The sequence below is a fragment of the Triturus cristatus genome, chromosome 5_1 (assembly GCF_964204655.1).
Source record: "Triturus cristatus chromosome 5_1, aTriCri1.1, whole genome shotgun sequence".
Lineage (NCBI taxonomy): Eukaryota > Metazoa > Chordata > Amphibia > Caudata > Salamandridae > Triturus > Triturus cristatus.
Window position 1 is genome coordinate 99,352,299 of NC_140587.1, and position 23,225 is coordinate 99,375,523.

A 23,225-nucleotide genomic window follows, 5' to 3' on the forward strand; every position below is an offset into this window, starting at 1 on the left:
ATTACGCGATCATTAAAGCATCTCATGTACACAATTTAGGCAACTTATTAGGTCCGATCTGTGCTACATTAAGCTTCAACCAGCATCTAAAATTTTGCCTCCAGCGAATGACTTTAGAGGTTGGCGTTAGCAGTTTAATATTCTTCCAGACCTCTTGGAAAGAGGGACTGGAGATCAATGGCATTATAGCTTACAATCCTTACCCAAGACAGTGAAGCATCGGAGGACCTCTGTCTGATTCTTCACTATTAGCTGGAGGGATGGATCCGGAGCAATGCAGATCTGTGCAGAGAATACAGAGCTCATCACGGACCAAAATTAAAACAAATAAAAAATGCTTTGAGATCGAACAAGGTAAAAATCATGGCAATTATTTGCACCGGATATACGTGCGGATGACAAACATTCGAGCAGTCGTAAAACATTTGTTGAATTTGATCATTTGTATCAAACAGTACTAGTAACCTGCATACTATAGCATGTTTTGATTTTAGCAATTAAATTCTTGCAAACTTCAATATCTCCTCAACATCACTTAAACTTGCTATACGAGCATCCATGAAGCGTGCCAGAGGCACCTTACACATTAGAATAGCACTAGTGATCAAGGTTTGATTACATCTTGTTATTAAGGTGCCAATACTGCATTGGTGCAGTCTAGCGAGGACTATGCCAAGGGCTTATACCATTGGCTTCTTCAATTACTGATAAACAATCTGCAGTGTCTGAGGCAAGGCTACCTAAACAACAATATCCTCTTATCGCACGTTCAAACTGACTCCTTGAAGGAAAGGTGACATCTGTAAAAGTGCTACACCTTATTTACAAAGCGGGCCTTTCACCATTCTACATTTTAGAATTCAATTAGCACAAGCCAATACAAAGATGGATACCTTCATAAGTATCTGTCGAATCAGCAGTCGAGTTTTGGAATTCTTTTTACTAGATCTACAGTACACCAGAGAATGGCGGACACTGAGGAAAAAAATACTAAGGAGGGGTTTGCTAGAGTTTGCATTCTTTCATTCCTATTTTGTTTCAGTTATTTGTGTGTCACAGAAAGAACTCATTTGCTGAAGCTAATAAGCACTTCATAAACATGCCGAAGTAAAGCAAAACAAATTGGCCCACTCAGTGAGTTTACTTCATAATCACCATGTTGAGAGGTTCAGTGAAATGTGCCAATACAAAAATAAAATATATTAGTGGAACTAAATCTCCAACATCACACATTTAATTTCCTGATTCATATTAAAAAAAAGTGCATGTCCATAATCATGATAAAATAGGGGACTCATAATAGTTTTAGGCAATTTTTTTTTGCCGAGGCCTAAAAAATGTAATTTCCTGTATAAAATTGAAGACAGTAAATATCAGATTTTTAGCAGTCTTAATATTTTTTCCTTAATCTTATGTGAATTGAATGTATCAGTTAAAACAAGGGTTTTCTTGGTGTAGATTACAAAGGTCATAGAAAAAAATAATGTATTTTGTCTTCATGTTAACCCATATTTCACAAACAAATGCTTATGTTAACAGTTTGACCATCTTGATGCAAAACTAGCCAATGGTAAGGTACATAGGTGAAATTTATTAAAACAACTTTGTATTTGAGGGGAAGTAATCAAGCCTTAATAGATCTCTCTCTCTTTCTCTCAACCACATTTTAATAACAAAAGTACTCCAGGCCCAAAGTGGATCTCAACATTACATCTGTATCATCAACTAATGTGGAATCCCAGGACTTCTTTTTTGATAGTTCCCGTATTGTCACAAACAATCTTAGTCTGATCTACTGAAAGCTAGTTAAGCCCTATATATATTTGTCACGGTTTTACACATATAGGCAATCCATGAAATCTTTAAAGCATTTTCACATCTGAGAAGATAATCTAAAGGTTGCAATAAGGGATTACATTTCAGTTTAGACATAGTTTAGCTCAAAACAATAATGGTGTAATTGCTCCAATGTGCAAGATGATGCTCACCTTCATGCATAGTAATGACACCTTCTCACATAATAACATATTCTTAGCCACATACAACCATATCTGATTCTCACAAAGACAAGGCCCAGACCGAGAAAGACCTGAACTGACTATGCAATGTTGAACTGATGTTATGAAACAAAAGATGGTCAGTGGAATTGCATCACATACTCCTAGTTGGTAGGCTATATCCCATTACCAACCTCTAAGTAACGCACTCCCTAGTGGCGGAATCTGAAAGTAAATTCAATGGAATTTTCAACACCAGAGACCAGGAAACCATACAGATGTTGAGCAAAGGTAGGCACCCTCACTCGGTTCCTTATTATACGAGCCCTGGGAAAGCCAAAAGGTCTGACTTCCATTTTCAGTTATAAGCTATAACTTTTGATCTTACAAGTGTTTGCTAAAGGTGATGCTGATTTGAGAAAAATAATGTTCAAAGTTTATTTCCAAGCTGCATACCTTCGTCAAACACCAAATGCTTTTACCAGAAATGGAACTTGAGAACTGAATATTACAAAGGATTTCAAGCCTACTATCCTTTTTCACAGACAAGACAAAACTTTTATCTAAACTCCACATGCAATCATTTCTCTGCAATAGGTATATTAACATTCTAAATTGTTTTACGACTATTCAAATATGTGGCCCGGGTTTACACACAGTTCTTTATTGCAAGTGCAAGTCTTTCCAATTGCGAAAGTATAAGAGATGCTTACTTGCTTGCTTTCATAGTGTGAAATTGTATACACACCCAAGTGCCCTGAAAATGTCTAGCCACTATTTCTGGCTGTTTACCATAGGAAACAGAATCTGCTCTTGGTGATGTCATATGGGCGGGCCTGCCCTTAAGTGAATCAACCAGAACCCTGTAGTGTTTCTAGGACTATGTATGAATATGGACAGAGGTTCAACACAAGAGGGCTGATATGCGAAAGGGGGTGGGGGGTCATTTTTCTAGAAAGACCTGAGGAAAACATGACTTTTTATGGAAATGCACTCATTTTTAGTGAGATGCTGTGGTGGTATTCCAGCTCAGAAGGTGCAGAAGGCAAAGTACATTCAAGTGGCAACAGTGTTCATTTTATATATTTGAAGGTACCATGGTAGTTGCTAAAGAACAAGTTACTAACCTTCGGTAACGATGTATCTGTAAGAAACATTAGTTAGTTAGATTCCTCACCTTAGAATATCCCCAGTCGTCAGACTGGATCCGGAAGATTTTTCGTCAGCAATACCCCTTGCGCGTCGCTAGGAGTCGTCTGCGGCTCCGCGTCCGTCGTCGTGCGCCGGGATGACGTCGGAGTACTTAGACGCCGCCCTCGCGCGCTGACGTCAGTTCTTGTACATAGCCTTCCGCGCCAGGAACGCAGAGCCATGCAAAGACCGACACTGGTGCCAAAAATAAAATCTAGGGGCCTGAAAGGACAACCTTAACCCTAGATGTCAGTTCGCAGAACGGGGAGGATGGGTGGGTCGGTGAGGAATCTAACTAACTAATGTTTCTTACAGATACATCGTTACAGAAGGTTAGTAACTTGTTCATCTGAAAGAAACACGTTAGTTAGATTCCTCACCTTAGAATAGATACCCAAGCAATACCATCCCCGGTGGTGGGTCTGCGAACCAAGATCACACCAGAAAGTCCTGGAGGACAGAACGGCCAAAGAAGCCATCCCTCCGGACTTGGCTGTCAAGGCAATAATGCCTGGCAAACGTGTGTAGCGAAGCCCACGTCGCCGCCTGACAGATGTCCTGCAAAGGGACTCCCCGTCCCAAGGCAGTAGTAGCCGCCGTGGCCCGAGTAGAATGGGCGCGCAGCCCAACAGGAGGGTCCTTTTTAGCCAAGGAATAGCAGATTTTTATACACAAAACGACCCACCGAGAGATGGTTCGTTTGTGCACAGCTTTCCCCTTCTTAGCGCCCACGTACCCAACAAAAAGCTGGTCGTCCACCCGGAACTGTTTTGTGCGGTCCAGATAAAAGGAGAGCGCACGTTTTGGGTCCAGACGGTGGAGCCTCTCTTCCTCTTTGGAAGGATGCAGAGGCGGAAAGAAGGTGGGCAAGGTGACAGACTGCCCAAGGTGAAATGGAGTCACCACTTTAGGAAGAAAGGAGGGACGAGGCCGAAGGACAACCTTGTCCGGATGTACAGATAGAAAAGGAGGCTTTGAAGATAAAGCCTGGAGCTCACTCACCCGTCTAGCCGAGGTGATGGCTACCAGAAAAGCAGTCTTTAGAGTTAGAAGACGAAGAGGGCAATTGTGAAGAGGCTCGAAGGGAGCGCACATCAGGAATGTCAAAACCAGATTCAAGTCCCACTGAGGCATTACAAAAGGGACAGGAGGGAACGTGTGTGTAATGCCTTTGAGAAAGCGTGTAACCACAGGGGACTTGAAGAGAGAAGGCTGATCAGGAAGCCGCAAGAAGGCGGAGATGGCAGCAAGATAACCTTTCAGGGTGCCCAGGGCAGAGCCCTGCCGGGCCAGAGAAAGAAGGAAGAGGAGAACCTCAGAAAGAGGGGCGGAAAGGGGATCCACAGCCTTTGCTGTGCACCATGCCACAAATTTGTTCCACCGGCAGGCGTATACCGACTTCGTGGAGGGACGCCTGGCTGCCAGAATTATATCACAGACTTCAGGAGGCAAGTCAAATGGCATCAACTGCCGCCGCTCAATCTCCACGCATGGAGGTGGAGGCTGGACAGGTTCGGGTGGAGGACCGTCCCCTGCTGCTGCGACAGAAGATCCTCCCGAAGGGGCAGACGTATCGGGGGATCGGTCAACAGACTGAGGAGCTCGGGATACCAGTATCTTCGTGCCCAATCCGGAGCCACCAAGATGACTTGGGCCCGGTCGCGCCTGATCTTCTTCAGCACTCTGGGCAGAAGTGGTATAGGCGGAAAGGCGTACAACAGACCGCAACTCCACTCGTGACGAAAAGCGTCGCCGAGCGAGTGCCGCCTTGGAAATTCCAACGCGCAGAACTGCTGACATTGCGCGTTCTCTTCGGTGGCGAATAGATCTAACCAAGGCTCTCCCCACTGCTGAAAGAGGCCTTGCACCACTTCGGAGTTCAGACGCCATTCGTGATCCATCATGCACCGGCGGCTGAGTTCGTCTGCTCTGGCGTTCAGAGAGCCCGCCAGATGTTGAACCACCAGGGTGACGCCCTGGTGTTCCAGCCATGTCCAGAGGCGCAGAGGCTCCTGACAAAGGGTCCACGACCCCACCCCGCCCTGTTTGTTGCAGTACCACATGGCGGTGGTGTTGTCCGTGAACACCTGCACGACACTTCCCCTGACAGAGGGAAGGAAGGCTTTCAGTGCAAGCCGGATCGCTCTCAACTCCAACAGGTTGATGTGGAGACGAGACTCCGCCGGAGACCAGAGGCCTCTGATCTCCACCTCTCCCATATGGCCACCCCAGCCCAGGAGGGACGCATCCGTCACTACGACATGCTCCGGTTGGGGAAGGGAGAGGCTCTTGCCCTTGACCCACTCGCGGTCCGTGAGCCACCACTGCAACTGCTGTGCAGTACCCTCCGAGATCAAGACATGGTCGGACAGGTTGCCGTGATGCTGGGCCCACTGAAACTTCAGGTCCCACTGCAGAGCCCGCATGCGCCGCCTGGCGTGATGCACTAGTAGGATGCAGGAGGCCATCAGCCCCAGAAGCCGCAACACTAGCCTGACCGAAACCCGGGATAGAGGCCGAAAGATGGGAATCAGGGCCTGTATATCCCGGACCCGCTGTTCCGGTGGATGGACCCGGAACTGCGCCGAATCGAGAACCGCTCCGATGAAGAGGAGCTTCTGAGAGGGACTCAAGTGCGACTTCGGCACGTTGATGGAAAACCCCAGCAAATGCAGGAGATCCGCCGTAGTCTGGAGGTGGGAGACGACTGCCGGGGGCGAGCCCGCCTTCAACAACCAGTCGTCGAGATAGGGGAAGACTGGGACCCCTGATCTGCGCAGATGAGCTGCGACCACCGCCATCACTTTCGTGAACACCCGAGGGGCACTGGTGAGGCCGAAGGGGAGCACGGTAAACTGAAAGTGCTCTTGGCCCACCGTGAACCGCAGGTAACGCCGGTGGGCCGGCAGGACGGGGATATGGAAATATGCGTCCTGCAAGTCCAACGCTACCATCCAGTCTCCAGGGTCTAGGGCAGCTAAAACCTGAGCCAACGTTAGCATCTTGAACCTTTCCTTTCGGAGGAAGGCATTGACGTTCCGGAGGTCCAAGATAGGGCGCAGGCCCCCCTTGCCCTTCTTGGGAACCAGAAAGTAGTGGGAATAACAACCACGACCTACTTCTGGACTCGGAACGCGCTCGACGGCCCCCTTGGCCAAGAGAGCCGAAACTTCCTCGCGGAGAAGATCCAAATGATCCCCCGAGATACGGTGGTGCTGCGGTGGCATGGCTGGAGGGGTCGTCTCGAAAGGGAGGGAGTAGCCCCTTCGGACGATTTGCAGCACCCACCTGTCCGATGTTATGGACCGCCAGTGGAGCAGGTGATGGCGAACTCTGCCGCCCACTGGCGTGGTATGGGCCTGAAAGCTCGGACTAGGAAGGCTTTGAGGCGGATGCTGCCGGGGTGGATGTGGGCTGACCACGTCGGCCTCCATTTCCGCCACGGCGGAAGCCACGTCCGCGACCGCGCGCAGGTTGGTTCTGCGGCTGGTGGCTTTGCGGACGTGAGGAGGCGCCCCTTCCTTGGCCACGAAAGGGGCGAAAAGCGGAGGTGTGCGCCCGCGGAGCCGAGAGGCCCAAGGACTTGGCCGTAGCCCGGGAGTCCTTAAAGCGGTTCAGCGCACTGTCCGCCTTCTCACCAAACAGGCGAGTGCCATCAAAGGGCATGTCCATGAGGGTGTTCTGGACATCCCCGGAAAATGACGTGGACCGCATCCAGGCGTGGCGGCGGAGCGCCACCGTGGTGGAAATCGCCCGACCTAGCGAGTCCGTGGTGTCAAGCCCACATCTTATGGCGTGCCGTGCTGCATCCCTCCCATCGGCCAAAGCCTGGGTAAGACGCGTCCGGACCTCCTCCGGACACAGGGGCAGCACGTCCCCCACCGTATCCCACAGGGAATGGGAATAACGGTCCAAGAGACAGGCGGTATTTAAGGACCGCAGGCCCAAACTAAGGGACGAGAACAGTTTCTTGCCAAACTGCTCGAGTCTCTTGGAATCCCGGTCCGGCGGAGCGGTCGGGAAGGAAGATTGGGAAGTAGAGGCCTGGATAACCAGACTCTCGGGGGTGGGGTGTCGGGACAGGAAACTGGGGTCGCCCGGAGCAGGGCGGTGGCGCCTGGCAACGTTCCTATCCACAGGAGGAACTGTGGAGGGCTTGGACCAGGTGCCCTGCAGAACGTCAGTGAGGGCCTCGTTGAACGGCAGCAGAGGCTCAGTGGAGCTTGCTGAGGTTTGAAGCACCTCAGTGAGGATGTTGGTCCTCACAGCCACGGCAGGCAACTCGAGCCCAAGGGCCTCAGCCGCCTTGCGCAGCACCACAGAAAATGCTGCACCCTCCTCCGAAGCCACGGTCGGAGGAGAAGTGAATCCAGCGTCTGGCGAGGTGTCCAGCCCGCTGGCCTCCCCCAGTTCATCTGCCCAGTCCTGAGAAAGCTGTGACTGAACAGCCAGAGGGTCCTCGAACCCCTCCCAGTCGCCCCCTTCTTCCGATTCCTGATAAACAGGAGGAATGATCGGAACCGGACTGTAGAGATGGTAGGACTCAAGCGGCGTCGGATGCGGCGTCGGCGGACGCCGTGCCGGCGTCGGGTCCGGATGAGGGCTAAACCGGGGCGTCGGCGTCACAGGCGTCGGCGTCGGCGGCGCCGGTGACGGCGTCGGTGGTTCAGGCGTCGGCGCCGGTGGAGGAGTGACAAGGTCAACCGGCGTCGACTGGGGCCCAGGCAAGGGCCCCGCGGGGACCTGCGGCGTCGAGACCGGAGTCGTCGACGGCGCCGGGGCCGGAGCCGCCGGCACGCGAGGTCGCCCAGTCGAGTCCGCGGGGCCCGAAGGCGCGCCAGCGGGCGTCGACGGCGGGGCCAGGCTCCTCATGGCCGAGAGGAAGGCACTGATCTCCGCCGGCGCCGCGTCAGCCCCAGGGACCGGAAGGTATGGGGGCGGACGCGGCACCTGCGGCTCCGCTGGAGCCGCGGGGGTGGAACCACTTGGACCCTCGGCCGAGTCGCGCGACCGGCGAGGGGAGTCCGAAGAGCGATGTCGCCGCTTGGACTTCTTAGAGTGTTTGGACTTACCGGACGACTTGGAGCCCGACGATCGATGGTGGCGTCGGCTAGGGCTCCGCGAGCGATCCTTGGACCTCCTCCTGGACCGGGATCGCGCACGACGCGGAGCCGAGTGGCGAAGCTCGAGAAGCTTGCGGGACCGCTCCCGCCTAGCCTTCGAAGTCAGGGCCTGACAGTCGTTGCACGACTCCGCGTCGTGGTCGAGGCCTAAGCAGTAGAGGCACCGGCGGTGGTGATCGGTCACCGACATCAGTCGATGACAATCTTCGCAAGCCTTGAGCCCAGGCATCCTACCGGCACCAGATGTCGACAGACAAGGATCAAAAATGATCAAAAAGATTTAGTCAAAAAAGACTAAAAGGGGTAGCTCTCCCGGATCTGCGCTTACTGGCGCGGAAAAAAGAAGAACTGACGTCAGCGCGCGAGGGCGGCGTCTAAGTACTCCGACGACGTCATCCCGGCGCACGACGCCGACGACGGACGCGGAGCCGCAGACGACGCCTAGCGACGCGCAAGGGGTATTGCTGACGAAAAATCTTCCGGATCCAGTCTGACGCCTGGGGATATTCTAAGGTGAGGAATCTAACTAACGTGTTTCTTTCAGATACATTTCTCACACTGGCATGGTGGTTTGATGCCAGAGGGAAGTAGGAAAAGACAATAAAGGTCGACCACGGACAGCTGTTCTTTATCTACAGTTTCAGAGGAGTCACAGAGTGAAAACAAGTATTGTAAGGCCAATTGGGCAGTCATTGACTGTCCAGTGTTTTTGCCTTGTCAAGACTTATTTTTTTGTCATGGGTTTTGTAAAAACATTGTTGGGGTAGTATGGCTGATGGGCCATCCCAAATATAAAAAAAGAAATATTGGCTAAAATCAAAATATCTTCATCGCAAAGCTCATATTGCCATCGTAGGTCCTGGAACAGAAGGGAACTGCTTTGTACGAGGATGTGTTCCTTGTGAAAGAGCAGAATGCTGACACTCACAGTCAAATTAGGTAATTGCTGAGTGGGGTGAGCCACTGCAATCCTGTATATCATAATGAGACCAGACACTTATGAAGCACAACGTTTACCTGACAGGTATCTTGGCGCAGTCACATCCTTTATTGGAAAAATTAAACAAACATAATCCAGCTTCTGCAGCAACTTCTTATGCCAGAGACCCAATTATTTTTTTTCCAAAAAGATCCAGGCCTTTATATTTTTCCTTAAGCAGCTTTGATTAGTACATGCCTTAAGAGAAACAGAAAGCTAAGTTCACATTTGGGATGCACATTTGAAAAGTCTTTTCATTTGATCTCACTTTCTGATCTGTGGCCCAAAATTTAAGATTTGCAGAGGATCGTAGGGCCCTCTGTGGCTCGTATTTTTTAAATTTTCCTTGAAGTAGCTCTAGTCCTGTTCTATTTATTGCCTTTCATACCAAGCACAACGATTTAAAAATGATTATCTCCGTTACCGGGAGCCAGTGTAGCTGTCTTAGGGAGTTTGAGGCAGGGTTATATTTCGATTCATTCAGTGCCAGTTTTGCTGCTGCTATTTGTACCCTATACAACTTCTTAATAAGATAACCTAGTGCCCCCATTGCAATAGTCACTGCTGCTCAACATAGTACATTGGACCACTAGCTTTCTTGCTGGCTGCAGGAGAAATGGGACAATTTTTCTAAGATTCCGTAGCGGTCCAAAACATGTGGCTGCCATTTTGTTAATGTGTGGTTCGAAAGAGAGCTTCTCACCCATGTATATTTCCAGATTTCTGGTGATATCTTAAAGGTATCTGGGCTAGGCAATGATGCAGAAAGAGGATCCACCTGGCAGGATGTTCACCAGGCCACACATTTATCCCAAAGGCAGTCATATAGTGTCTTGGTGGAGTGACGTCTGGCTGCCAGAATGACATCACAGACCTAGGAGGGAGATCTAACACCCTCAACTGTCGCCACTCAAACTCCTGGCATCAAGGTAGAGATTTTCCAGATTTGGTTGTAGGTCCCAGTCTTGTTTTTGTTGCTGCAACAGAAGTTTCTCCCTCAGAATCAGCCTGATCGGAGGACAGTAGCTCAGGATGCCATACTATACGTGCCCAATCAGGGAGCCATAAGAATGACTTGGGCCTTGTAGGAACAAGCCTTCTTGAGGTCTCGGACCAGAAATGGTATTGGCACAGAATGTGTACAGGAGCCAGAGTTCCACTCAAGGCGGAATGGATCTCCAAGCGAGAGCACCTTTGGAAACTTCAACGCTCAGAAGTGAGAACATTGATCATTTGCAGTCGTGGCCAAGGTCCTCCCATTCTTGGGAGAGAGATAACGCCACCTACAGGTGTAACTGCCATTCATGATCCTCAAGGCATCGATGACTGAGCTCATCTGCCCTGGCATGAATGGAGGTCGCCAGGTGCTGCAGAATGAGTAAAATGTCCTTGGGTTCCAGCAAAGTCCAGATGTCCTGTTTGTTGAAATACCACATGGTGGTGGTTTTGTCTGTGAAAACTTGAACCAACCTTCCCTTGATAGACGGAAGGAAGGCTTTCAATGCCAAGTGGAGAGCCCTCAGCTCCAGTAAACTGCTGTGGAGTTAAGAATATGCCGGAGACCCGAGTCCTCTAATCTCCACCTCTCTCAGATGAACGCCCTAACCCAGGAGTGATGCATTTGTCTCTACTGTAAGCTCTAAGCGAGTAAGTGGGGTCTGCCACTAACACAATTGCTATTCGTCAGCCACCTCTGCAGATGTTTTGCAGTCCCTACCAATATCTGGATCAGGTAGGAGAGATTATGGAGAGATTTCATTAATGCAGTGCCCCGTGGGACTTCAGATCCCACTGCAAATCCTGCATATGCCATCAGGCATGTGTCACTTGCAAGATGCAGAAGGCCATGAGACCTTGCAGCCTGTGTCAGTCTCACCAAAATACAGGATAGAGGCCGAAATATCAGAATCATAGCCTAATATCCTGGATTTGCCACTCGGGAGGACAGGCGCGAAATTGTCCACAAGAACTAAGATGAAAGGGAGTGTCTGAGGAGGAGTCTGGCGTGACTTCAGCACGGTGATAGTGAACCCCAGCGAATGCATGGCGTCAACTGCCTGGCGTGAGCCCACTTACAGCAGCCAGTTGTTGATAGGAGAGGACTGGAACCACCGACACCTGTAGATGTGCTGCAACCCCTGCCATCACCTTCATTAAAAGCTGAGGGCTCTGGTGAGGTCAAAGGAAAGCACAGTAAATTGAAAATGCTCATGGGTTACCATGAACAGCAGTGAACACATGTGGGCCGGCAGAACGGAGATGTGGAAATACCTGTCCTGTAGGTCCAATGCTACCAACCAGTCTTCAGGATCCAGGGCAGAAAAGACCTGAGCCAACATGAGCATCTTGACATTCTCTTTCGGCAGAAAGTAGTTGAGAAGCAGCAGTTCCAATACAGGCTGGAGGAAAATGTCTTTTTTCGGCACTAGAAATAGCAGGAATAACAACCATGCCCTACGTCTGGCGTGGGCACCCTCTTGACGGCCCCTTTGATCAAAAGAGCCTGCACTTCCTGAAGGAGCAAGGAAAAATGCTCTTCCATGAGGCGCTCTTGGGATGTAGCAAGAGTGGAGGCATTTCCACCAATGGGAGGGCATACCCTTCCACACAATTTGGGGCACCTATTTGGCAGAAGTGATTGCAGACCATTGGGGAGGTGGTGCCCGATACTGCTGTCATCAGGACGAGTGTGCTGGAATTATTATATTAAAAAAAGCTTAGAGGCTGCGACAGCCAGGAGGACAGGGGGGCAGGGCAGCACACTGGTCCAGCATCCTTTTTGTGATCTGCAACCCGTCCTCGAAAGGACTGGCTAAGCTGCTAGACTGCAGGGTAGGGCCGAAATTGCGGTACCCAGAAGCGCCCCTTCTGCAACGATGGTAGGGGCGAAAAAGACTATGGCTGGGATCGGGCAGTCAGAGAAAGCCTGAGCGATCTGGCAGTAACCCAGCTCACCCGCACGTGCTTGAGCACTGTGTCAGCTTTTCACCAAATAGATCAGAGTCATTGAAGGTCGTGTCAATCGGGGATGACTGGACATCTCTAGAGAACCCAGTGGACGCAACCAGAGGCAGCCAAGCAGCACCACCATAGAAGTAATGGCACTACCTATAGAGTGTGTGCTATCATCCTGCAACTGATGGCAAACTTTGCTGCATCCTGGCTGTTCACCAAGGCGTGGCTAAGGATGGCAGAAGAGATAGGACAGAGCTAGATTTGTTTGTACTACGTTATTGGATCTCAATGATACAGAAGAGTCTGAGGTTTGTAATTAGAGTATCAAATTCCTTTAACTAGTGTTTTTTTGAAGCTCATCGAAGTGCTGGATACCTACTAGACTCCCGTCAGTGTTTACCTTCACACAAGATGGTGCCTGTTTGACCCAATCTATGGACAGATTTTTTGGTGTGTTATCCATGAATATATTAAGGTGGCACCCTGTCAAAACTTTAATGTTCGAATTGTGCATAATATTGGCCATCAACCTTCTCAAAACATTTCTTCACCCCTGTTTGGGGCATATACTGTAGCAAGTGCAAATACAAAACTCCCTAGGATATTCAATGTGCTAGTGTTATTCCACAGTCGTCCATAAGTTCCCCCCAAAACCTCTCCATCAAAGGTGCTGGACAAGAGGATATCCACCGCTCCCCTCTTTACTTAATCCAGAAGACAAAAATTGTCTTGAGAACTATTTGGATGGAGTTGGAACCAGTCTTTTTTCAAAAGCTGTGTTTCTTGCATTTTGTGCCACAAAGCATGGACTGCTTACCACCTTACTTGGGTATTAAAGCATCAAACTGTAAGGAGCACTACTTGAAACATCCATGTATTTCTAGTATGTGCCTCTACGAGTGTAAGAGTCCTCCTACCTTCTGGGTCTTTCCAGGTCTCTCACTTCTCAATGCGAAGGATGAGATTTGTTTTGAGACCTACCATGTAAGCTTTTGTCTGGAACAGTACACCCCACCCATTAGCCCCGCTCAGAACACAAATTTGCTTTTCCTCCCCCCTCCCCATTTAAAAACTCCAGAATTCGAGATCAATCGCTTCCGGGTATGCAAAATATTGAACTCCTGTCTACTGAATACTCATCTAGACTCAAGCGCCCCCCCTCCACCCGTGAATCAGCTGTACCTGTGCCTTACCCCCATAGAAGATACAAATACATTTCTCAGCTGCCACCTTTTAAGCCAGTATGGTTGGCTGTGGGAGAGAATCCTGCATCTGGGCTTAACTATCTTCGTCTACTTCAGTTTCTCAAAGACAACTTTTCTCTCCTGCACCATTGTCTCTGTAGATGGGTTTGATGTACTCCAATTTGTACTTCTTAGAGTTCTGTGGATCCATTATAGGGAGTGTTCTGGCCCCCTCTTGCTTGTTATGTTCCTCCCCAAAATCCAGGAGATACTTGGTACCTGAGAGTGATCTCATTCGGTGAAGGCTGTCATCCCACTGTGAAGCTACAACCTCACTGGAAGATAATCTAAAATGGGTGGTCAATCTACATTTCACTCCATAATCTCTCAAGAAGTTGGTCACTGGTAAAATGGCACAACGTTTTTGTAGAGTGACTGCCGATAAGTCTAATACAGCGAGGTTAATGCCCTCAAAAAAATCTGTTTTTAGACTTAGTTGATGCCATTATTTCTTTTTTTCCTTGAAATAATGCATAGAGGTCAGGATGTCTGACCTACTTTAGATGATGTCTTCATGTACGCTTCGATGTACTCACCTTATAATTCTCGGACACTAAGAATCCTTAGGCTGTGGCACCTTGAATGATTCTCAAGGTCTTTGAAGTGATCTTGCACTTCCACATTTTGATCTCTCTGAAGGAGAAGTTCCTGTTAGGAGTGCCTTGATTACTTCCTCCCTTACAACCCCCTGTGCCTTCCATGGGAGATACCGGATTCTGAAGACCAGTGACATCCTCTTTAAGCTTATGCAAGTCCCTGGTCAAATCCTCTCAGTGAGGATTGTGTGGAGTCTTCTCAGTGGTAGAATGTAAGGATTGTTGCTAGGATGGAATGTTGCTCTTTAAAGTAAGGGTTGTTGATGCTGTGAAGCTGGAAGAGTAAGCTGGAGGTACCTGTACCTGTATACTACCAATAAAGACAACCAACTTTACTTCTGTGTTGGAGTGGATCTTTACATTGACGACGAGTGAACCAGTCTGTGCTGGGGGCCGACATCAAGTACCTTCACCCCTGGATGAAATACCAAGTTTCTGGTATTTATTTCGTATTCTACAAGAATCCAGCGTTTCCTTGGATGAATTATCACATACCAAGTTCCTGGTATGTACTTTTGGTCTACAAGAATCCAACATTCTTGAAATCCTTCATTCTGCTACTATTACTTTTCCCTGCGCTTCTAACTGAAGTTTCCCTGCCCAACTGCCGCAGCGCTGAGTTGCCATTAACTTCTGACTCAAACTGCCCTGCACTGCCTTCATTGCTATTCCGTGCTAAAAGGAATATGCTACTTACCAGTATGCATCTGTTCTTGGCATGTAGAGCTGCAGATCTATACACTGTGCATAGATCGCCATCTGGTGTTGGGCCCGGATGTTTGCAGTTTGTTTTTCCTCTTGGAAAGTCTTTGGAAGTCACGAGTTCGGTGACTCCTCCTTCGGTCCGTACTGCGCATGGGCTTCGGCTCCATCCTCAGATTGTTTTTCGCCAGCAGGGAAAGATGGAGCGTAGTAGTAACAGTAAAGAAACCCATGTGTGTTGTATCTAAATAAGATAGACTTGAACGGATACAGGTAGCCGGGGAGGCGGGTGGGCGTGTATAGATCTGCAGCTCTACATGCCAAGAACAGATGCATACTGGTAAGTAGCATACTCCGTTCGAGGCATATGAGCTGCAGATTATACACCGTGCATAGATTATATAGCAGTACCCAACCCTAGCGGCGACCGCCGGCATCCGTTGCAGTTGTTTGGAACAGTGTTTTTAGTACAGCCTGGCCCACACTAGCTTGTTGCTTGGTTTTCACATCTACACAGTAATGTTTTGTGAAAGTGTGCGGTGTTGACCATGCCGCTGCTTTGCAGATGTCATCTAGTGGTATATTTCCTAGAAAAGCCATAGAAGCCCCTATCTTCCTTGTAGAGTGGGCTTTAGGGGGAACAGATAGCGTTCGTTTTGCTTTGTGGTAGCAAATCTGTATGCATTTTACAATCCACCTAGCTATCCCTGATTTAGAAATAGGGTTGCCTTTCTGTGGTGGAGAGAAGGAGACAAATAGTTGTTTGGTTTTCCTGAAAGGTTGTGTCCTTTGGATGTAGTAAAGTAAAGCCCTTTTAACATCCAGTGTGTGTAAAGCCCTTTCCGCAACGGTTTGAGGTTGTGAGAAAAAGACTGGTAATTCTACCGACTGGTTTAGATGGAATGGAGAAATGACTTTGGGGAGAAATTTTGGGTTGGTGCGGAGTACAACCTTGTTCTGATGCATTTGGAGAAAAGGTTCCTGTATAGTGAGTGCTTGTATTTCACTAACCCTTCTGAGGGAAGTGATGGCCACTAGAAAAGCTGTTTTCCATGTGAGAAATTGGAGCTCACATTTATGTAATGGTTTGAAAGGGGGTCCCATTAACCTTGTGAGAACTATATTCAAGTTCCAGACAGGTGAGGGTGGTACTCTGGGTGGAATTACTCTTTTGAGGCCTTCCATAAAGGCCTTGATGGCAGGCACTCTGAAAAGTGATAGGTGCTGCCTGTTCTGTAAATAAGCAGCAATTGCAGCGAGGTGTAACCGAATGGAAGTATATGCTAGGTTACACCTTTGTAGATGGAGTAAGTAACATATAATGTGCTGTATGGACACATTTAAAGGATTGATTGTGTTGTTGTGGCAGTAAACAACAAATCTTTTCCACTTTGCAGCATAGCATGCCCTAGTAGTAGGGCGTCTAGCTTCCCTGATAATATTCATGCAATCAGGGGGAAGGTTAAGGTATCCGAATTCTAGGACCTCAGGAGCCAGATCGCTAGGTTGAGGTGAGCTGGGTCCGGGTGCCTGATCTCTCCATGGTTCTGGGTTAGGAGGCCTGGTGAGAGGTGTAGCTTTTGGTGTGGTACTACTGAGAGTTCCAGCAGTGTGGTGTACCACGGTTGTCTGGCCCATGTTGGAGCTACTAGAATCAGTGTTAGGGAATGCTGTTGTAGCTTTCGCACCAATAATGGAATTAGTGGGAGAGGTGGAAAAGCGTATGCAAATTTGTTTGACAAGTCCATCCATATCGCATTGCCTTTGGACAATGGGTGTGGATATCTGGCGGCGAAGCTTGGGCATTTTTTGTTTTCGTGGGTGGCGAATAGGTCTATGTGTGGATGCCCCCACTTCTGAAAGAACGGGTGAAGAACCTGTGGGTGAAGTTCCCACTCGTGGATCTGCTGCGTTTGTCTGCTGAGCAGATCTGCCACGGTGTTTTGGACTCCTGGGACGTGTTGGGCCAGGAGAAAGATTTTTTGCGGAATTGCCCATCTCCATATGCTCTGTGCTAATTGAGAGAGCTGTGGAGAGTGTGTGCCCCCCTGTTTTTGAATGTAGTACATGGCAGTCATGTTGTCTGTACGAATGAGGACTGCCTTGCCTGAAATCTGCGTCTGGAAGGATTTTAGGGCGAGGAAGATTGCCAGTAACTCCAGATAGTTGATGTGGAGTAACTTCTGTTGCGGTGTCCATGTGCCCTGTGCTGTGAGATGTAACAGATGAGCTCCCCAGCCTGAGAGCGATGCATCTGTTAGGATTATTTGTGGGACCGGGTCCAGGAACGGTCGACCTCTGGAAAGGTTTGTGGTGTTCCACCACTGCAGAGAGCGATGGGTGCGACCGTCTACCAACACCAGATCTGTCAGTTGTCCCTGGGCCTGGTTCCACTGGCGCGCTAAGCACTCTTGGAGTGGACGCATCTGGAGTCTTGCATGGGGCACTATGAAGATGCAAGAGGCCATCATCCCTATCAGTTGCATAAACACTCTTGCTGGGAGAGAGTGTTGACAGATGAATTTTTGACGCAGAGCCTGTATATTTGCAATCCTGGCAGGATTGGGATAGGCTATGGCTTTTGAGGTGTCTATTATTATTATTATTATTATTATTATTATTATTATTATTATTTATAAAACTTGTAATGCGCAACAGCTACCCGCAGTGGGTTTCCCGGCGCCAGGGATAGACTAGAGAAGAAAAGGAAGAAAGGAGAAAAGGAGAACGCAGTAACCATGACAACACCAAATTAAATAACAGGAAGAAATTAAAAAATTAAAAAAGCAGAGTCTTTAATTTTTTGCGGAAGTTCAATAAGTTGACTTCCAGCTTGAGGGCAGTAGGCAAAGTGTTCCAGAATTTAGGTCCTAAATAAGAAAAGGACCGTCCACCCATTCTGACGAGTTTAAATCTTGGAACAACAAAGTCGCCGTTTGCCGAAGATCTTAACAAGCGAGAGGGTTTGTATGCTTGAACAAGGCATTTTAGGTATTTTGGGGCCACACCATTCTTAATCTTAAAAAGATAACACAGGGCTTTGAATTTTATCCGACTAGCAATTCTCAGCCAATGCAGGTCGCGGAGGGCCTGTGTTGCCGAAGATCTCCGTGGTAGATTACATAAAAGTCGAGCGGCTGAGTTTTGTACTACCTGGAGTTTATTTAAAGTAAAAACATCGGCGCCAAGATAGAGAACATTGCCGTAATCAAGACGAGATGTAACTAACGCTTGTACGACAGTTCTCCGAGTAGAGTGGGGAAGCATCCACAGAATTTTCTGCAGCCACCTTAAGATGGCAAAGCAGGTGGAGGCGACCTTGGTAACTTGTTGTCTCATTGATAGCTTGTCATCAATAAGAAAACCAAGATTGCGGACCACAGAAACCGGTTGTGGAAGGGGTCCCATATTACTTGGCCAGTGCTGAGGGCCCCATAACTCTTTGTTTTTACCTAAAATAACGAGGTATTGTTTTGTGTGTGATGGTACCAGGTGGGATTTTTGATGGTTCACCGTGAAACCTAGCTGGTGAAGTAGTTGGACTGTAGCGGCGGTATGTTGCACACATTGTTCGTATGACGTGGCTTTTATTAGCCAGTCGTCCAGATACGGGAAGACGTGAATGTGCAGTCTTCTGAGGTGTGCAGCCACTACTGCTAGGCACTTGGTGAATACCCTTGGTGCTGTTACCCCGAACGGGAGCACCTTGAACTGGTAGTGTTGCCCGTCCACCACAAATCTGAGGTACTTTCTGTGAGACTGGTGTACTGGGATGTGAAAGTATGAGTCTTTCAAGTCCAGAGTGGTGAGAAAATCGTTCTGGGAGAGGAGTGGAAGAACCTGTTGAAGGGTTACCATGTGAAAATGGTCTGAATGTATGTAAGTGTTTAGAGGTCTGAGATCTAGGATAGGTCGTAGAGTCGTCTCTTTGGAATCAGAAAGTACAGGGAGTAGACTCCTAAATTTTGTTGATTTATGGGGACCTGCTCTATGGCTTCTTTTTGCAGGAGGGAGATCACCTCCTGTTTTAGTAGCGTAGTATGTTCTTGAGACATAGGGCGTTGCCTGGGTGGAATGTTTGGGGGGGTAGATGTTAATTCTAAGCAATACCCTGACTGAATAATTTGGGTCACCCATTTGTCTGAGGTGATTGTCTCCCAGACGTGAAAGAAATGTTGTATTCTGCCCCCGACCGGAGTGGAATGGTCTGGAGGGAGCGGGGGAAAGTCATTGGGTAGTAGGTGTGGCAGAGCGGGCGGTATTTGTTTTGCCTCTGCCCTTATTATTATTGCCTCTGTATCCGCCTCTTTGATAACCCTTTGTGAAGGTAGATTGAGGAGGGGATTTGTAGGACGTGGATGCACTATCCGAGGAGTATCCTCTGCCCGTGCCCCGAAAGGAAGAGCGGCGAAAAGAGCGCCTAGGAGTGTGTGACTGTAGGGCTCCCATGGATTTCGCCGTGTCAGTATCTTTTTTCATCTTTTCGAGGGCTTCATCAACTTTTGGGCCAAATAGATGATTTTGGTCGAATGGGTGGTTCAATATAGAGGCTTGGACCTCAGGTTTAAAACCTAAAACTCTGAGCCAGGCATGGCGACGGAGAAGGACACTGGTGTTTATGGCCCTGGAGGCTGTGTCTGCCGCATCTAGGGCACAGCGTATAGAGGTATTAGTTATTATTTTTCCCTCTAGTATCAATTCATTAGCCCTGTTCTTGTATTTTTCAGGGAGATGGTGCATGATGATCTCCAACTCATCATAATGCGCCCTGTCGTATCTGGCCAATAGCGCTTGCGTGTTGGCGATAAGCCATATGTTGGCGGCTTGTGACGCAGTGCGCTTCCCCGACGCGTCTAGGAGCTTGGACTCTTTGTCAGGTGGTGGTGCTTCGCCTGACGCCTGAGAATTTGAGCGCTTCCTAGCTGTAGATACCACTAGGGAATCCAATGGAGCAGGGCCTTTAATGTATGAAGGGTCTGTGGGGACGGCTTTGTATTTTTTCTCTATACGGGGGTTTAGGACCCTGGCCCTGACTGGGTCTTTAAAAACCTCCGGTGCATGTTTAATCACTCCCTTTAACATAGGTAGAATGGCAGTAGACCTATGTGCATTGTCAAAGGTGTCTAGGAGGAAATCTTCCTCCACCGGGTCAGTATGCAACTCCACCCCGTGGTAGTGTGCCGTCCTTTGTAATAGGTGGTGAAAGCCTAAGGAATCTTCAGGTGGGGATGGCCTAGATGGGATGTCCGGATTGTTATACTCGTCCCATGGGTCTGGAGATCCAGTAGGTGTGGGGTCTTGTGGCACATCTGCTGGATCATAATAAGGGTCTCCTAAATCGTCTGGGACAGGAGACAAGGTTGGGGAACGATGAGGCAGGGGTGGAGAGGGTGGAGGTGGGGAGGGTGGAGGAGGTGGGGAAGGCACTCTGAAAGGGGAGGTAGCAGTGGCTTTCCTCTTTGGAGGTGGAGGTGGAGCTGGTTTGTCCAAGTGTCTCTTTTTTGAAGACAATGTCAAATGTCCAGTTTTTGGATCCTTGGTGAGTGTCTTTTGGAGAGGATCCTGTGTGAAAAGTTCTTGCGACACTGGTTGTTCGGTCGGAGCCAAAGTTTTCAGGGCCGACGGCTTTTTAGGCTTGTTTAAGCCGTGCTTCTTTGGGACCTCTGATTTTTTGGTCGGTGCCGAAGAAGGCTTCGGCACGGGAGTGTCGGTGCCGAGGGCCTTGTGATGTTTGGTCGGCACCGGAAGGGCAGGTTTCGACACCGAAGGCTTTGGTACTGGGTTCGGTGTGGAGATGGAGGCCGATCTTTTCTTCGATGCCGAAGGGTGTATTTCGGTACCGCTGGTAGGCTGGCTCGAGCCCGAGCTGCCGGCAGGCTTAATAGGCTTCTTTACCGGGCCCGAAGGTGGGGTATGAGAAGCAGTATCCTTGGTCTTGCCTAGGCCCGAAGGCGAAGGTGTGACCGAAGCCTTTTTGGGTATCGGCGTGGGTGTGGGAGGGGGTATTGTACTCACGACCCTCTGCGCCGGGGTGATGTCCTCCACATCTGGGTCGACGGCCTCGGAAGCACTGACGAGGTCGTCGTCCTCTTCTTCGATGTTCTGCTGTCCCGGAGCTTCGACGTCGTCCCCAAATATGTCGACTGGAGCGGAGGTCGATGAGTGCGCCATGTTGCGTCTAGCCCGTCGATCTCGAATAGTCTTTTTGGAGCGAAAAGACTTGCAGGCGGGACAGTCTCGGGCCTCGTGTTCAGGGGAGAGGCAGAGGTTGCACACCTCATGAAGATCGGTGTGGGGAAACTTGGACCCACATCGAGGGCACTTCTTGAAGGGAGTTCTTTCCATCAGCCGAGACCGGAGCCGGAATAGGCCCGAAGGCCGCCGTTGACGACCGGAATCGAAGAAGTGCCGAAGAGAAGGTGATTAGATGATTTATTATCTGAAGGAGCTCGATGAGCGAGGATTTTTTGCGTCGATCGTTGAACTGGAAAAGTTCGGAACCGGAGCGCGAAGTATTACATCCGAGCCCGATGGCGGAAAAAAACAATCTGAGGATGGAGCCGAAGCCCATGCGCAATACGAACCAAAGGAGGAGTCACCGAACTCGTGACTTCCGAAGACTTTCCAAGAGGAAAAACAAACTGCAAACATCCGGGCCCAACACCAGATGGCGATCTATGTACAGTGTATAATCTGCAGCTCATATGCCTCGAACATTAACATTATAATAAGTATTGTTCTGCTTTCTGCATAGTATTTTATTACTATCTTCATTGAAATTAGTCATTGCACAGCGTTGTCATCACCAACTTTCAACTCTCGCTGCCTTGCACTCCCTTCGTTACTATACTGTACTTTTGGATTCTGTCGCAACCAGCTTTCTGCACATCATTCTTCGTGATTTGACTTACATTGTCCATGCCAAGTTCAAGAAAAAACTAAAAAAAAAGACATTACCGTTTGGGAGAGGCACACAAACGTGCTTGCCGGTGCCTGGCGCGTGAAGAGCTGCTCAGCACCGGCATTTTCTAAACCGCAGCTATCATTTTTGTATGACACGCAAGACGCAAGGCGCACGTAATTCAACGATGTAGCGGCCACTTTGGGAAGTTGGGATGGTGTTCAACAACTAGTGCACAACTTCCTCTAGAAACCAACACATGACACGCACGGCGGCCATTTTAAGAGGCCGGGAAAACCTCCAACGAGTGATGTTACTTCTTACAAATGATTTCTTCGGCTCGAACTTCGGATTTTCATCCTTTCAACCAATAAATTGATCTTCAAACTCCTCCAGTGACACAACATATTTCAAGGTTCCAACATTAATTTGTTATTTCAATATCTTGCTTTCCTTAACATCGTTTTTAGGTCGAGCCTAGAGCAGCGTGCATGCGCTGCATGTGACACTTTTAGTAATGGGCTTCAGAAAACTCACCACACGCTTGTGTGTGCGCTTTTGTTTTTCTCCCAGGCTATTGGGCTTTGCGTGCGTCTTTCTAAGAAAGACAGCACACAAGTGGGCAAAGGCGGGTGCATGTCCCGCCTTTGCTCCGCCCACGGCCTATTGCTTGCGGTTACCCACACAGGCCACATCTGTTTTCAATTATCGTACACGGGCGCGATAATTGAAAACAGATCGATCGCTGTGGCGAGCGCACCTCTCACGTGCTTGGTAGGGATTTTGAGACACAAACCCTCCCTCGAACTGAAGACTATTTCCTTTGCTTTAGGAAACCCACCAAAAGGAGTTAAGGGGGACTGTCTCTTTAAGAAGGAAGAGACAGGAAGTCTAAGTGCTGGTTGTGCTGAACTGCAGCTGCTAAGTTCTGCTGGCTATTTTGTGCAGAAGGCTGGGCAAAAAAGAAGCCTGTTAACTTCAGCCCCTCAGTCTTCGCGAGTTTTGAAGTGTGCCCCGCTGCCCCTCAGAGAACAGAAGCCCAGCGTGACCTAGAGGATGGGAAACACACCAAATGAGGTAAGCGAGCCCTGTCCGAGAAGCGTGCTGCTACCGCAGGGGCAGCGGCACACATTGCAGAGGTTGGAAGAAATACTTTCAGCAGATGTTTTTGGTGTGTGTCTGGGAATGGGTGTGGCTTTGAGAGTGTAACGGAAACTGCCCTGGGTTGTCAGAATCTGCGGGCAAAGATAGAGCGGCTGAAACACAAAATCCGCATTACTTCTGATTAACGAGGTAAGTATTGGCTAATTTGTAGGCAGCGATTGACCAGGTCTGAGCGTTCGGATGTGCTGCGCTACTGGCGCAACTGAGGGAGGAGCTATTTTCTGTTTTTTGTCTGTTGCCGGTATATTTACTTATTTATCTATAGTCACGCTTGCGACTTCATAATTTTGAGTATAAAGTCGAATTTAGAAGTACAATTCTTCAATGCAACTGGCCACATTCTGCAGTCAGTCAGTTGTAGTTTAAAGGCTGT

At 48.8% G+C, this 23,225-nt stretch overlaps 1 protein-coding gene across 2 annotated transcripts in view; it reads right to left on the minus strand.

Annotated features, from left to right (window-relative positions):
* Positions 1 to 23,225, minus strand: part of MROH1 (maestro heat like repeat family member 1) — a 2,508,022-nt gene that overhangs the window by 1,818,928 nt on the left and 665,869 nt on the right. For both annotated transcript variants that reach the window (XM_085604508.1, XM_085604507.1), the window contains exon 10: positions 204 to 282. In XM_085604508.1, coding sequence (XP_085460634.1) covers positions 204 to 282 — 79 coding nt within the window. The remainder of the gene's footprint in view (positions 1 to 203; positions 283 to 23,225) is intronic.